Source organism: Onychostoma macrolepis, chromosome 01 (genome assembly GCF_012432095.1).
Source record: "Onychostoma macrolepis isolate SWU-2019 chromosome 01, ASM1243209v1, whole genome shotgun sequence".
Lineage (NCBI taxonomy): Eukaryota > Metazoa > Chordata > Actinopteri > Cypriniformes > Cyprinidae > Onychostoma > Onychostoma macrolepis.
The window spans coordinates 32,514,627-32,528,452 of NC_081155.1; the positions used below are offsets into that span (position 1 = coordinate 32,514,627).

At 38.4% G+C, this 13,826-nt stretch overlaps 1 protein-coding gene across 2 annotated transcripts in view; it reads left to right on the top strand.

Moving 5' to 3' along the window:
- tll1 (tolloid-like 1) overlaps positions 1-13,826 on the top strand; it is a 40,176-nt gene that overhangs the window by 5,366 nt on the left and 20,984 nt on the right. For both annotated transcript variants that reach the window (XM_058789326.1, XM_058789318.1), the window contains exons 3-6: positions 7,554-7,664; positions 11,294-11,374; positions 12,212-12,382; positions 12,468-12,585. In XM_058789326.1, the coding sequence (XP_058645309.1) occupies positions 7,554-7,664; positions 11,294-11,374; positions 12,212-12,382; positions 12,468-12,585 (481 nt within the window). The remainder of the gene's footprint in view (positions 1-7,553; positions 7,665-11,293; positions 11,375-12,211; positions 12,383-12,467; positions 12,586-13,826) is intronic.

A 13,826-nucleotide genomic window follows, 5' to 3' on the forward strand; every position in this document is an offset into this window, starting at 1 on the left:
ACTTTCTTCCTCCCCTTTGCATTGTTCATTCATAGTGTTTGCAGTTCCTGTCAGATACTTTCTGCACTTAATTCCTCACTATTTCTTCATTGCCTAAAATTTTTTTCCATTAGTTTTATAGAGGGCAGTGGTTGATTTTGTGAAATTGTAATTTATAGTCCTCTAGTTTATAGTAGTCTGCGTCTAGTAAACAAGGACGGCTTAATGGCAGAGAAGTACTCCTAGAGATGCTGTCTTCACACAAAGGGTCCAAAATTAACTTTTTGCTATGCATAGCAATGGCGAGTAATTCATGAAAATTTAATGAACAAAGCCATTTTTACTTGTTTAAGTGTTCATTTTCCTTTATATTAGTAATAAACAGCACCATTGTCAAGTCATTGCTTTACGTACGATAAGCTAGTCTTTCTCTCTTTGAGACAAAAATGTGAAGAGTTATTCTGAATGTAATAGTTTTGGGGGCTTAGTGCAAGGAGGAAAATAGGCATACTATATTTTTTTAACTGAGGTATAAGCTGTTAAAAGACAGACAAATTACTACAGATCTCTGCATAGGTACACATATACTTTATAGCAAATCTCAACTGCTTGTATCATCACAAAATGTAAACTATATTATTGCCCTAAATGCAACTAAATGACATGAAGATATAACAAACATTAACAACATTATTTTCTTTAAAGCTGCTTTGAAACGATGAAAAATTTGGAATGACATGATCAAGTCAGAATCATCATACAATTTTTACAAATCAGCATAAATATACATTATGTTGAAGCCCCTTATAAAATTACAGATCATTTAAAAAAAAAATTGTTTTAATTACTCGCCAAAGCCAATTTTTAAGCATATTTGGTGCTTAGCGTTCATTTTGGACACTGAACATAGACATTTTGCTATTGGAACTGCTGGTCAGATTAATGTGTAGGAGGGTCTCATGTCAGTCTGACAGTAGTCTGGTCTTTTATTTCATCTTTGAGTTTGTGTAACTGTGTTTATGTTATATTATGTGTTGCAGCTGGGTGTCAATTTCACCTCTACATACATGTCAGATTCATATCCACCTGTTTACATATTGCTTATGACCTTGTATGTGTGTGTATGTACGGTGGAAATGACTCTGTGTGGTTGATCATCTTGCTTCTGTTGTTCTTTGGAAAACATAATGTGAATATTTGGCCGCGTGCTTATCTCATGCCATTAGAGTGCACTAAACACATTTCCATTTCTTTGTACGCTGATTTCCCTCACTGTGTGTGTATGTGCGCGTGTGTGTGACGAATGTGGGAGCCCACTTCATTCAGGCACTTATCTCTTCCTGGTAGCCTGCATCCTGCCACTTAGCTTGAGAAGAATCTCTCTCTCACTCACACACACACACACACACACACACACACACACACACACACTCACACACACACACACACGCCTTCATTCATGCCTGGTACAAAAAAGGGTTTTTGTCATAAAACTGTGCACACAGCAAAACAGAGAGTGTGAGTGAGTGAAAAGGGAAAAAAACTTTCACTTGCACTTGTATTGTTTGAGTGTCTGCAATGTGCATGTGTTGTATTCAAATACACAGAATTTTATTTTTTCATTCAGGTTTTTCTTAAATGTAAAACACATGACATCAGCCTGTCTTCACAAGTCTAGACACACTCGCATTAAAATTCAAAGCTTTCAAGACCTCATCAGACGGCTGTTGGCTCTTTGACTGCACTTACTTAAACTTTTCTCTGAAGTCAGCTTGTCATAATCAGAGTAGTTGAGTTGTTGTATGTGTGTGAGATGGAGATGGTCAGTTTAATAAAAGAGGATTTTCCAGGAGCACTCTGGCCTGACAGCCAGCTTCGGAAAATTCCCCAAAATTCAAGCGTCAGCACTGTGCTCCGCCATGGACTGTTTGTTTTGGAGCAGGTAAACATGAGTCAGCGATCCGCACACTTCCTCCTAGAATGCATTTCGCTAATTAAACAATTACGGCTTCACACATCCTGACGTGTGAAAAGGTACTTTGATGCTCCGACAATGGCACTGACCGATGTCTTTCTGTCTGTCTCTCATGCACATTTGCTGAGAGTGTGATGACAGTGATTGCTTCTCTCTCCCAGACCAGTTTTAACATTTGTTTCGGAAGATCCCAAGTAGTCAGTGATAAATACAGATTTAAATGGACTTCAGAACATTTTGTGATCCATCTACTGCATGTGACTACACATATTTGTAGTGTAAACTCTTTATTTCGGACAACAGTGAAGCTAATTTGACCTGTCAATCACCCACTGAGCTAAAACAAAGTTTGCCAATTGATCTTATGATAGATAAATGACTGACAGCCCAAATAGCCAATCAAATCACTGCGTTTATAAGCCTTGTTGTTATCCACCATGCTGCCCATCAAACTTACTAAACTGTAAAAACTGTGCCCACCCTTGAGAAGCAGTGGGGCTGGTTTAGTAATCGCTGTCATAAGGTCAGTTATGTCCATCTGAAAAAATGAAAAGGACTAGGACTAGATGCAAAAGACTTAAAGGAACTTGGCATCTTTAAATTAACCCCCTTTAAAGCACCATTGCTGTAGCAATATACATGTATATGTAATGTCTTTGGCTGTTGCACTGCACACTGTTTTTGTGCTTTTTTGCAACTTATAAATTTGCAGTAACACACTGATGTTGTGAGCAATGTATGTAGTTTCAAAATCAGAGACCCTTCCCTCCAATCACAAGTGGTCACAGGGGACACATTTGAGATGCATGTTACTACAAGGTGTAAACAGCAATGTGTCTCAGCTGACTACTTGTGATCTCATCACGGAATCACAGAGACAGATCTTAAAAGCAGGTGTAAATGGGCCCTTGATGCTCATAGATTAGTCTGACTCTCTTGAGCAGTGGGATACAAATGCATTTACGATGAAGTTTAATCTCAGGACCAGTGGAAACCTTTTCAGTTGGCCAGGTGTTATGTCTAGCCACAGAAATGTTATTGCTCTGGTTATTGTTCTGATTAATGCTGTCTAAAAAACAAGACGTCACTTTTTAGCATTGTCAGGATGCAAGGTGACATCAAGCAGTTTTTGGATGCATATGTGTTTTTGTTTGAGTGTGTCTGTCCTTGATTCTTCCTGTGATCAAGCTTGCAGGAATGTTTTTTTGGGCTGTCACCCAAAATGCTTTGCGTCATGTCTTTCTGACATGTGGCACAGATGTCTTTAGTTACGCGTGTCACTGACAAACAGAAACACCCCACTCATCCTTCAGCTCCCATGATACTCATTCATCAAACTCAGCTGCATGTTTCTGTGGGTTTAATGAGGAAGGGATTCTCGGTATTAAACTGACATCACGGTAATGAAGCATCAACATATGGTCAGACTTTCTAAACCCGTAGTGTGTGTTGATCAGTGCCTCTCTCCAGAATTCTCCAAAACATCTGCTGTCTCTGTGTACATAAAAACAGTCTGTCAGTCAAACTGAAGGTCTACTAGGGAAGATGATCAGTGGCCATTCTTCATTCAAGGATACAGTCCTCAGCTCTGTTCTAAAGCTTAATGAGCTGTCTTGCTATCACAGACAGTTGCTTTTTGAGGAGCCATCCACACAGAATAGGTTTTTGCATTTAAAAACTTACAACTAATCACAAAAATATTATGTGAAATAATTTTTTTTTAATTAAATTGAATTATTTTTATTCAATGAAATGTAAGTATATGTATAATTAACAGTTCACTTGCTTTATCCATCATGTTGGATTGATAATTATGCTGCCAAGAGCATTGCTTATAATGCCTGGAAATGCTGTTTAGGGTAGGCAACTCACAAGGTTTTGGAACAGAGCTTTTATCTGAGAACCTAGATTCTGATGTGATTAACTGAATGTATCACTTTTGAATGACTTTTTTTATTATTAGATTTGCAATGCAAAAAGTACTTCTCAAATGCTCTGTGTACTTTCTGAGACAAGTTTACTCAAATTGAATGCAGTTAGTTACAGAAATGCTCTCCTCCAACTCTTAAATCATTCAAAGGAAACAGTGAGAATGACTTGGATGTTTCCAGGATAGCCTGGAGAGTCTCATTTGGAACTGTAGTGTGACCTCCAGGATAATCTCCTATTTTAATAGACATTTTTATCTGCACCCAGATTAAAACACACCTCCTGCCACGCTACAATAACCTTGGAACTGAGATTATAATTTCACATTTGCCAAAACATTTTATTCCCCTCCAGATGACACATTCTGCAGAGGTCTCTATGTTCCCATCTGAGCAGATGTAAAGCTATCATTTTAATTTCTCAATGAAAGAGACATCATACAGTTAACAATTCCATGCCACTGTGATGGTCACATGTTAGACACAACATATCCGATTTCCCTCCTACAGTTCATAATCGATTCTTAAGTACAGTCTCTGCTCTGTGTTTATCGATCATCACGGCTGAAGTTATTGACTGGTGCTAAGTTAAGATGTGCGGTCAAAGGCTCATTGATGTTAAGTGAATAGATGATTGCTGAGGCATTACTGGGCTTCACTCCCAGACTTCCCAAATCAATGTACAAATTCAACACAAAGCCTTTTCCTCTGCGGTCAAGTCTGAGCACTTTGTCTTGTTCATCTTGTCTCATTGTCAAGGCTGTTATGAAAAGTGCAGAGAGACCTCATGTCAGCTATTTAGTATAAAATTATTTAACAGAAACTGAAATATGTATAGCAGTCTGTGGGCAAGATGTAATCTCATGCCTTTTTAACTAGTGTGGAAGAAACTATTTGAGACCACACAGTGATTTACTGTAAAAATTCAAATTTGCAATTGCATCTTTAAAATATAAATATGCTTTTCTTTTAATTTCCTGTATAATTATAACAACTGTATAATTTCCAGCTATTTTTACACATTTTCTTTGTATAAGTAAAACATAGTATTTGATGAAATAGGATTGCATTTAAATGTGTGAAAAATTTACAGTAAATCTTTATACATATTTTTAAAAAGTTATTTAAAATCTAAAAATATAAAAAAAAAATATATTCTAAATTAAAATAAAAAATTTTCATATCCACCTGTTTTTTAAATTAATAAAAAATACAGGTGCTGGTCATATAATTAGAATATCATCAAAAAGTTGATTTATTTCACTAATTCCATTCAAAAAGTGAAACTTGTATATTATATTCATTCACAGACTGATATATTTCAAATGTTTATTTCTTTTAATTTTGATGATTAGAGCTTACAGCTCATGAAAGTCAAAAATCAGTATCTCAAAATATTAGAATATTACTTAAGACCAATACAAAGAAAGGATTTTTAGAAATCTTGGCCAACTGAAAAGTATGAAAATGAAAAGTATGAGCATGTACAGCACTCAATACTTAGTTGGGGCTCCTTTTGCCTGAATTACTGCAGCAATGCGGCGTGGCATGGAGTCGATCAGTCTGTGGCACTGCTCAGGTGTTATGAGAGCCCAGGTTGCTCTGATAGTGGCCTTCAGCTCATCTGCATTGTTGGGTCTGGTGTCTCTCATCTTCCTCTTGACAATACCCCATAGATTCTCTATGGGATTCAGGTCAGGCGAGTTTGCTGGCCAATCAAGCACAGTAACACTATGGTCGTTGAACCAGCTTTTGGTACCTTTGGCAGTGTGGGCAGGTGCCAAATCCTGCTGGAAAATGAAATCAGCATCTCCATAAAGCTTGTCAGCAGCATGAAGTGCTCTAAAATTTCCTGGTAGATGGCTGTGTTGACTGTGGACATCAGAAAACACAGTGGACCAACGCCAGCAGATGACATGGCAGCCCAAATCATCACTGACTGTGGAAACTTCACACTGGACTTCAAGCAACATGGATTCTGTGCCTCTCCACTCTTCCTTCAGACTCTGGGACCTTGATTTCCAAATGAAATGTATAATTTATTTTCATCTGAAAAGAGGACTTTGGACCACAGAGCAACAGTCCAGTTATTTTTCTCCACAGCCCAGGTAAGACGCTTCTGACGTTGTCTCTGTTTCAGAAGTGGCTTGGTAGCCCTTTTCCTGAAGATGTCTGAGCGTGGTGACTCTTGATGCACGGACTCCAGCTTCAGTTCTCTCCTTGTGAAGCTCTCCCAAGTGTTTGAATCAGCTTTGCTTGACTGTATTCTCAAGCTTGCGGTCATCCCTGTTGCTTGTGCACCTTTTCCTACCCAAATTCTTCCTTCCAGTCAACTTTGCATTTAATATGCTTTGATACAGCACTCTGTAAACAGCCACACCTTTCAGTAATGACCTTCTGTGACTTACCCTCTTTGTGGAGGGTGTCAATGTTCGTCTTCTGGATCATTGCCAAGTCAGCAGTCTTCCCCATTATTGTGGTTTCAAAGAACAAGAGATACCCAGAATTTATACTGTAGGGATGGTCATTTATTCAAACTCAAATGTAAATATTCTAATATTTTGAGATACTGAGTTTTGACTTTCATGAGCTGTAAGCTCTAATCATCAAAATTAAAAGAAATAAACATTTGAAATATATCAGTCTGTGTGTAATGAATTAATATAATATACAAGTTTCACTTTTTGAATAGAATTAGTGAAATAAATCAACTTTTTGATGATATTCTAATTATATGACCAGCACCTGTATATGTTTTGTGATGGGAAAGTGAATTTTTTTAAAGTTCATTTTGTTTTAGTTTGTATCAGAGAGTCCCACTGATAAGTGGAGTAGGGTTAGATCATCGCTAATATTAGTCCTCTATGAAGGGTGTGATCCACAGGAGACTCCAGCTTTATATGAATGTGATTCGGATCACGATCACGGATTAAAGCTGAACATTGTCTGAGGAGTTGATGGGGGAGGGAAGGACGCATGTATACACACGTGCGCATACACACAAACAATGCATAAGAAACAATAGTGGTGGCCTAAAGCTGCAGTTCACTGGTACGTGTACATACGTGCATATATACACTCGCAAACACATGCATGCACAAGGGCAGAGTTTATTCCAATATGGAACAATCAAGATAGCTTAAAACATAATCTTCATTGTTTATTGTTTTATATCAAGGTTGAGGAGTGAATTCTCTGCCAAAACTACTCCCACACACAAATGGCATAGTTCCCAATATTATCTCCTTTTTCATGGCCATCTCTAAGACCTTCTTGGCGACAGGATACTTTAAGGATGTATGATGTCATGACTGTAGCTGAACGTTAAGTATGCTGGGACAAGCGCAATACGGACATTATGTGAACAGGGTTGGTAAGATTACAATAGGATGTATATACATGTACCCTGACATCCGCTTATTAATTTGTAATCAGCATCTGAGGGTGTGAGAGCAAAGGGCAAGTTGACAACCTAAGATGTTTCCTCTCATGTTAACTTGTCAATCGATCGCATATGCAGCAAACCTTAAATTAGCATCAGTCAATAGCTCAGGCCACGCTGACCTGAGTGTCAGACGTGTCTGCCAGCACATAGACCATCAATCTATGGTGCTGCCAAAGAATGTGTGTTTGTGTCCACTAATAATATCCTTCTCGGTTTCTTTTTTCAGCTGTATTTTGGGGAGATATTGCCTTGGATGAAGAGGACTTGAAAATGTTTCAGATCGATGGAACGATAGAGCTTTCACAGCAGTCACATGGGAGACAGGGACACACGTCGGGTAAGACACATCAGATATCACAGCGCTCCAGACTGCAGTTGTCAACAATCATTGTAAATTGGCCGATTTGTGAACAAATGACTCTTATGAAGTGGTACTTTTTAGGATTTGTGGCCTCAAACTCACTTGTGATTTAGTATTTAGTTTGAATCAGATTTACTTCGTCAGTAAAACGTCTGAGCGGCTACTGAGTTAACAGCTGACTGAGACTTAAAGGTGCAATAGGTGATTGTCTTCAGAAACATTTTTTTTGCATTTTCTTCATATCCCTATAGCGATCATTAAGTTAAGTGGTCCAAATGTATTTATATGTATTTATATATTCTGTGGAAGGTGTAGGACCAGGAAATGTTCATCCAATCAAAACGCTTGTTCCGAGCGTTTTTAATTGACTTTCCTACCTGCCTGTCAACATATGAATTAGCATACCTCTGCGCACGCTGTTCGAGCAGATAGGATACATCATCAACGCGCTCACGTACGCTATTGCAGACAGCACGAGAATGGTAGGCAAACCTGATCTTCCTTCCTGGTATTGTAGTACTTTTACTAACTGTACTATACAGTTGACTCACTGGTAAATGATGTAGTGTAGTAATGTTGTCTCTGGTTGTCTGATCTGCTTGTGAACTTCACGTTCATGTGTTCAGGAGGCGTGGACGGCGTTTTGCAGGGAGGGTGGGACGTTCGCTTTCAGTGCTATCAGGCTAAAGTTAGCATTTTCCAAGATTTCCTACTGCACCTTTAAATCTATATGCTTTTTTACGGAGCCCGGGAAGTCACCTGCAGGAGAAAAAAAAAACAATCCGTGCCGACAGAAATTTTCTATTCTTATTTTTAGCGTTCATTTTAAGCTATAAAACACAGGTGGCGGTGTTTTATCCTATTGGTGATTAATGTAAAATAAACGCTAAAAAGAAGACTATTTTGTGAGTGCGGATCGTGGTCTCATAGGCTACTATGAAAAATAATGTTTAATAAACACAATACAGTGCATCCCGCACCTAAACAGGTGGCGTGGTTGAATCTGCCGGTGGGGGTGGAGCCACAAATCCGTGAGTTTACAAACCCGTGGGAACGGATTGCGAAAGCGTACGCATGAATTATGAATCAGTGGGTACGGATTCAAAAACCGAGGGTACGGTTTACAAAATCTGAGCGCACGGATTGGAAATCCGTGGGTACAGTTTATTAATCCGTGGGCACGATTTGTTAAACTGAGGGAACAGTTTAAGAATTCGTGAGTACGGTTTATAAACTGAGGGAACGGATTGCAAAACGGCACAGATTGTTTTTTTTTCTCTTACAGGTGACTTCCCGGGCTCCGTACTTTTGAAATATTACATATTGTACATATTGTAGAGCATTGCTTCTGAACAGTCAGCTTTGTTTTGTATTTTGGCATCTAAAAAGTCATATGGCTGCTAAATGTTTAATGTTAGTTCTAGTCATTTGATCTGGTATTTCTTTTTCTGTCTAGATCCCTACATCACACTTTAGACATTATAAATCTGTCACATAATCTGGATTTAAAAAATGAAAGGTCCTTAGTTTAGTTTGAGGTTTTAGTGCACATGTTTTTTCAGCTGAGTTCAGTAGCAGATGTGCAGCAGACGAGGTTAAAGCTGCAGTCAGCAGCTGCTGAGGGTTGAGGGTTGTTTCTGGTGCAGAACAACAACAACGACTCTTTCTACAGTAAGGTTCAAGGTTTGAGCTTCTGTTTTACTCAGTCCTTGAAGCTGGCCATGTGGTTTTTTTGTCCCGATGTCATGTTTGAAGTCAGACCTTCCTCCAGGCGTTAAATGCACTGATCTAGCGCTCGCCTCTGTGCAGTTTCGACTGCAGGGTGACACACAGAAACACACACATATACACACACACACATACAGTAGCCTCTGTGGATTTTGTATTTAAGATAATGTCTTGATCAGTCTGAGATGCTGAGTTGTCATAAGGATGGAATGAATGTCCATTACTGTGTTGTGGGCTGTGGATGATTTAAAATTATTAAAGTAGTATTGAAGTTGAAGAATGTGTGGGGATATTGGGAGTTTATAGCTTCAGGTGATTAGACTTGATAAATGCTCCTGTCTCAACTCCACTGCACCATCAGCAAACAACTGTGTGTGTGTTTGCAAGGTCTTTGTCTTTTACTCCTTATGCAATGGGAAAAGTGCAGAAGCGTATGTGTGTGTGTTTGATTCTTTGTGAGTTAGAATAAACATTGTTAACAAAATCCTTCCTTGCTGATACCTAAACTGACCGAAGTCAAAATGTGCGTGCGTGTGTCTTTCCCAGTGGCACATTGTTAAGGTAAATTCTCAGTGTCTAAAACAGGATACAATCACTGGTATGAGTAATGACTCCTCACAGACTAGCAGCCAACTAAGAGAACTTTACCTTGCTGGGTAGCGACATTGTCAGCAACATCACTTTTATCATCGTCTGAGTCTTTGGCAGCGTAAAGATGGAAGTGAGGCTAAAAAGACGATAAGGATTCAGCTTTGTGGATACACACTTGTATACCTGCCAGTGTTATGTGCATGAGATAGAGTGTTTGTGCGCACATTAATCCCCAAGCTCAGACTTTTCCTGTGTCTTGGATTCAGAGTATTGTTTGTTCCTCACTTTCCTGTCCCCATCAGAGTAATTCCAGAGAAAGAGAGAGACAGGGTAAATGCAAGAGGATAGCAGAGGAACTGACATGTGTGAATAGAGATGTTCAGTGAGAACCCTGGGAGTGAAAGACGAGAGTAGGTGAGATGTTGAATGAGGGAGAAGAGGCTGGTGAATGGGGGAATGAGGAGAGGTGAGGACAGATAAAATAGGTGTGATAATGGCAGAGAGCTGGTGATGGACATTTCTCGGCTCACTGACTGTGTTCTCGTAACTTTATAATGGCACCAGTTAAACTTGATTTAAAGGGATAGTTCATTTCAAACTCGTAAGACCTTTGTTCATCTTCGGAACAAAAATTACGATATTTTTGATTAAATATGAGAGCTCTCTGACCCTGTATAGAAAGCAATGTAAATGAAGGACATCAACAAAACAGTCCATGTGACATCAGTGGTTCAACCACAGTTTTACCAAGTTACAAGAATACTTTTGTGCACAAAGCAAAAATAACGACTTTATTCAACAATTCTTCTTCACGACGCAGCAGCACCACTTGCATGCATTGTACTCTCCATGATAGTGGAGGAGGAGAAGAATTGTTGAATAAGTCGTTATTTTTGCTTTCTTTGTGCACAAAAAATATTCTCACAGCTTCATAAAATTACCATTGAACCTCTGATGTCACATTGACTGTTTAACTGATGTCCTTACTACGTTTCTGGGTCTGGGAACATTTCAGTTACATTGCTGTCTATTCAGGGTCAGAAAACTCTCGGATTTCATCAGATTTATCTTAATTTGTGTTCTGAAGATGAACAACGATGTTACGGGTTTGGAACAACATGATGGTGAGTAGTAAATGATAAAATTTTCGTTTTTGGGTGAACTGTCCCTTTAAGGAAAGTTTACTCAAAGCGTAACAAAAACACTCACACAGTGTTCTCATAAAATTAAAATATCACTTTCACAGAATTCTCAAAATAACTCCCTTGTATGTTTCTTTCTCTCAGGTGGTCTAGGAGAGCATAATCCCAGTAAGAAGAGAGGTTCATTATATCTGTTGCTGGACAGAATACGACGGTTAGGTTTTGGTAAGTTCAAAACACTGGATTGTTTCTCAGATTTTTTTCTTATTTACCCCACAGCACCATTAGCAAAGCCTTAAGTACCCCTTCATCAGCATTGTTCACCCTATCTATTTTATCAATTCATCTTGATCAATTAATCATTTATATTATTGTGAATGATTCATCCATGCGTATGTTTCTTTTTATGTATTTTTTTAGAGCTCAAAATTTTATAACTCGTAACTCAATCATTTGGTGAAACAACATACTTTTTTTCTGGTGATGAATGTAGGACTTCTCCAAAAGCATCAAACCCCATCCCTTTCTTAAATTCGACCTACAATGAAAATTCAATACAAGTACAATTTCTAACAGTTCTGAGAGCAATTCTTTATAATCTTTCTCCAAGAAAGTCCTAGCAGCATATTTATTTAATGTGAACAAATTTGCACTAATGTAAGATTTATTCTACTAAATTTTGGGAAGATGTTGTGTTATTTAACGAATGCAGATATATATGGTGTTTGCATCCATGCATTTTGATGCAGTTTGAGGAATACAGAACCTGTTTGTAAATATCTAATAAATATCAAAATTTTTATTATGTGATTTTTACTGCACTGGAATCATAACAATAGTGCTGTCATGTGTTGGCAGGATGGATTTCATTGAAGTAAGAGATTGTGCATATGTATGTTTAATCTTTAGAGAATAAACTCTCAAAAAAGGCTCTCAAAAAACTTAAAAAAAAGAGAAAATTACAAATTAAATGGAAGCATGCAAAAATGCATTCATGTAACTTTAAATGTCACCTGCTGTAAGATGTTTTCTATCATTCTGCCTTCTCTGTCTATGGTGTAGAGTCATGGCCGGTGAACAGCAGTAAAGATGTGTCGAGCTCCAAAGCTGGAGGGAAGAATGTAAACAGCGGCAGAGGTGTAAAGTCTCGAGTGCCACGTGCTGCCACATCCCGAGCTGAGAAGATCTGGCCCGGAGGCGTTATCCCTTACGTCATAGGAGGCAACTTCACTGGTAAGGGGACCTGAGTGTCTGTGTGTTTAATATCAGTATATAAATGTGTGTGATTTACACAATGATTTCTGTATGTGTTTTTCAGGAAGTCAGAGGGCCATGTTAAAGCAAGCAATGAGACACTGGGAGAAACAGACATGTGTGACCTTCATCGAGAAAACTGATGAGGAGAGCTACATCGTCTTCACCTACAGACCCTGCGGGTTTGTGTTTGTGTTCTCTATAATTAAATAACATTTTAGAATAGTAATGCACACATTGATACTGTGCCATCCATCACAACACTTGTTCTTCTGACACCATGCTACTCAGTAATGGTGCTTGGTGTTTAAATCCCATGTAATTTAACTTAGTATCTTCTTGACTCCACTACCTGCATTTGGTTTATTGATCAGAAGTTATAATGAATATCGGTTCACATTTACGATATTTGAAAATGGAATCATTGAAATGAAGTCAGCATGAAATGAAAATTCATCCTATCTGTTTTCTAAATGCATATTATAGATCTTATTGTGAATGATTATTCACTGCATGTTTCATTTAAAATGCATGAAACACTTCAAGGTTGGCTACCAGTTCCACTTTGCTGGGGTATAAAACACTATCTAAATTCGAGATTCTTTACCTCTGGGCTCTATTAGTAGTTTAGATGTATTGGATGTAAGAAATGTTGAATGAAACGCTGTGGTCATTAAGGAACACACTCAGATACTCAGCTCTCATTGTTATGAGTGTATCCTGTAAAGTGTGTTTAAAACAGAGGTATGTGTGTGTTTGCGAGAGCGAGGGAGCGAGAGTCGACTGAGATGACTACAGTCGGCCTGGCTTTCCTTCCTTCCCTGTTACCACGGTGAGCAAACTGCCCATTGTTCTTAGGAATGGAATCCTAACTGTATTAACAAGGAAGAGAGAGGGAGAAGGGAAGACTGAAATCGCATAAGTCTAGATAAACCTTGTTGGTGATTGTTCGTATCTGAAAACTTGGCTTTTAATTGATTATTTGATCACATATAACATTGTTTAATATGACACAACACCTGATAAGAAGGTTTTTAACAACTAATAGAAGTGTTATCAGTCTATGAATGTTGTGGAACTGGAATGAAGAGGAAGCTCTGTGGATATCTCTGTGGGAATGATGCTGATGGAAGGTGAGTTGAAATAATAAGGCAGATCCTGACAGATTACAGAGAAATAGGCAGAATGACCATTGACAGAAGGACAAGGCTAGATTAGAGTGGAGGGGAGAGCATTACATAATATTATCCATCTCAGTGCGGTCATATCTGTTGTAATCAGCAGACGTCATTCAGATATAAACCTGCTGACAGACCAACACAAGCACTGAGTGTTAACCTTCTACTCGACTCTATGTGCTTTTTAAGCATTCGGCACATAGATTGGGCCCATGTGTGTATGTTTGTATTATGAGAAAGTGTTG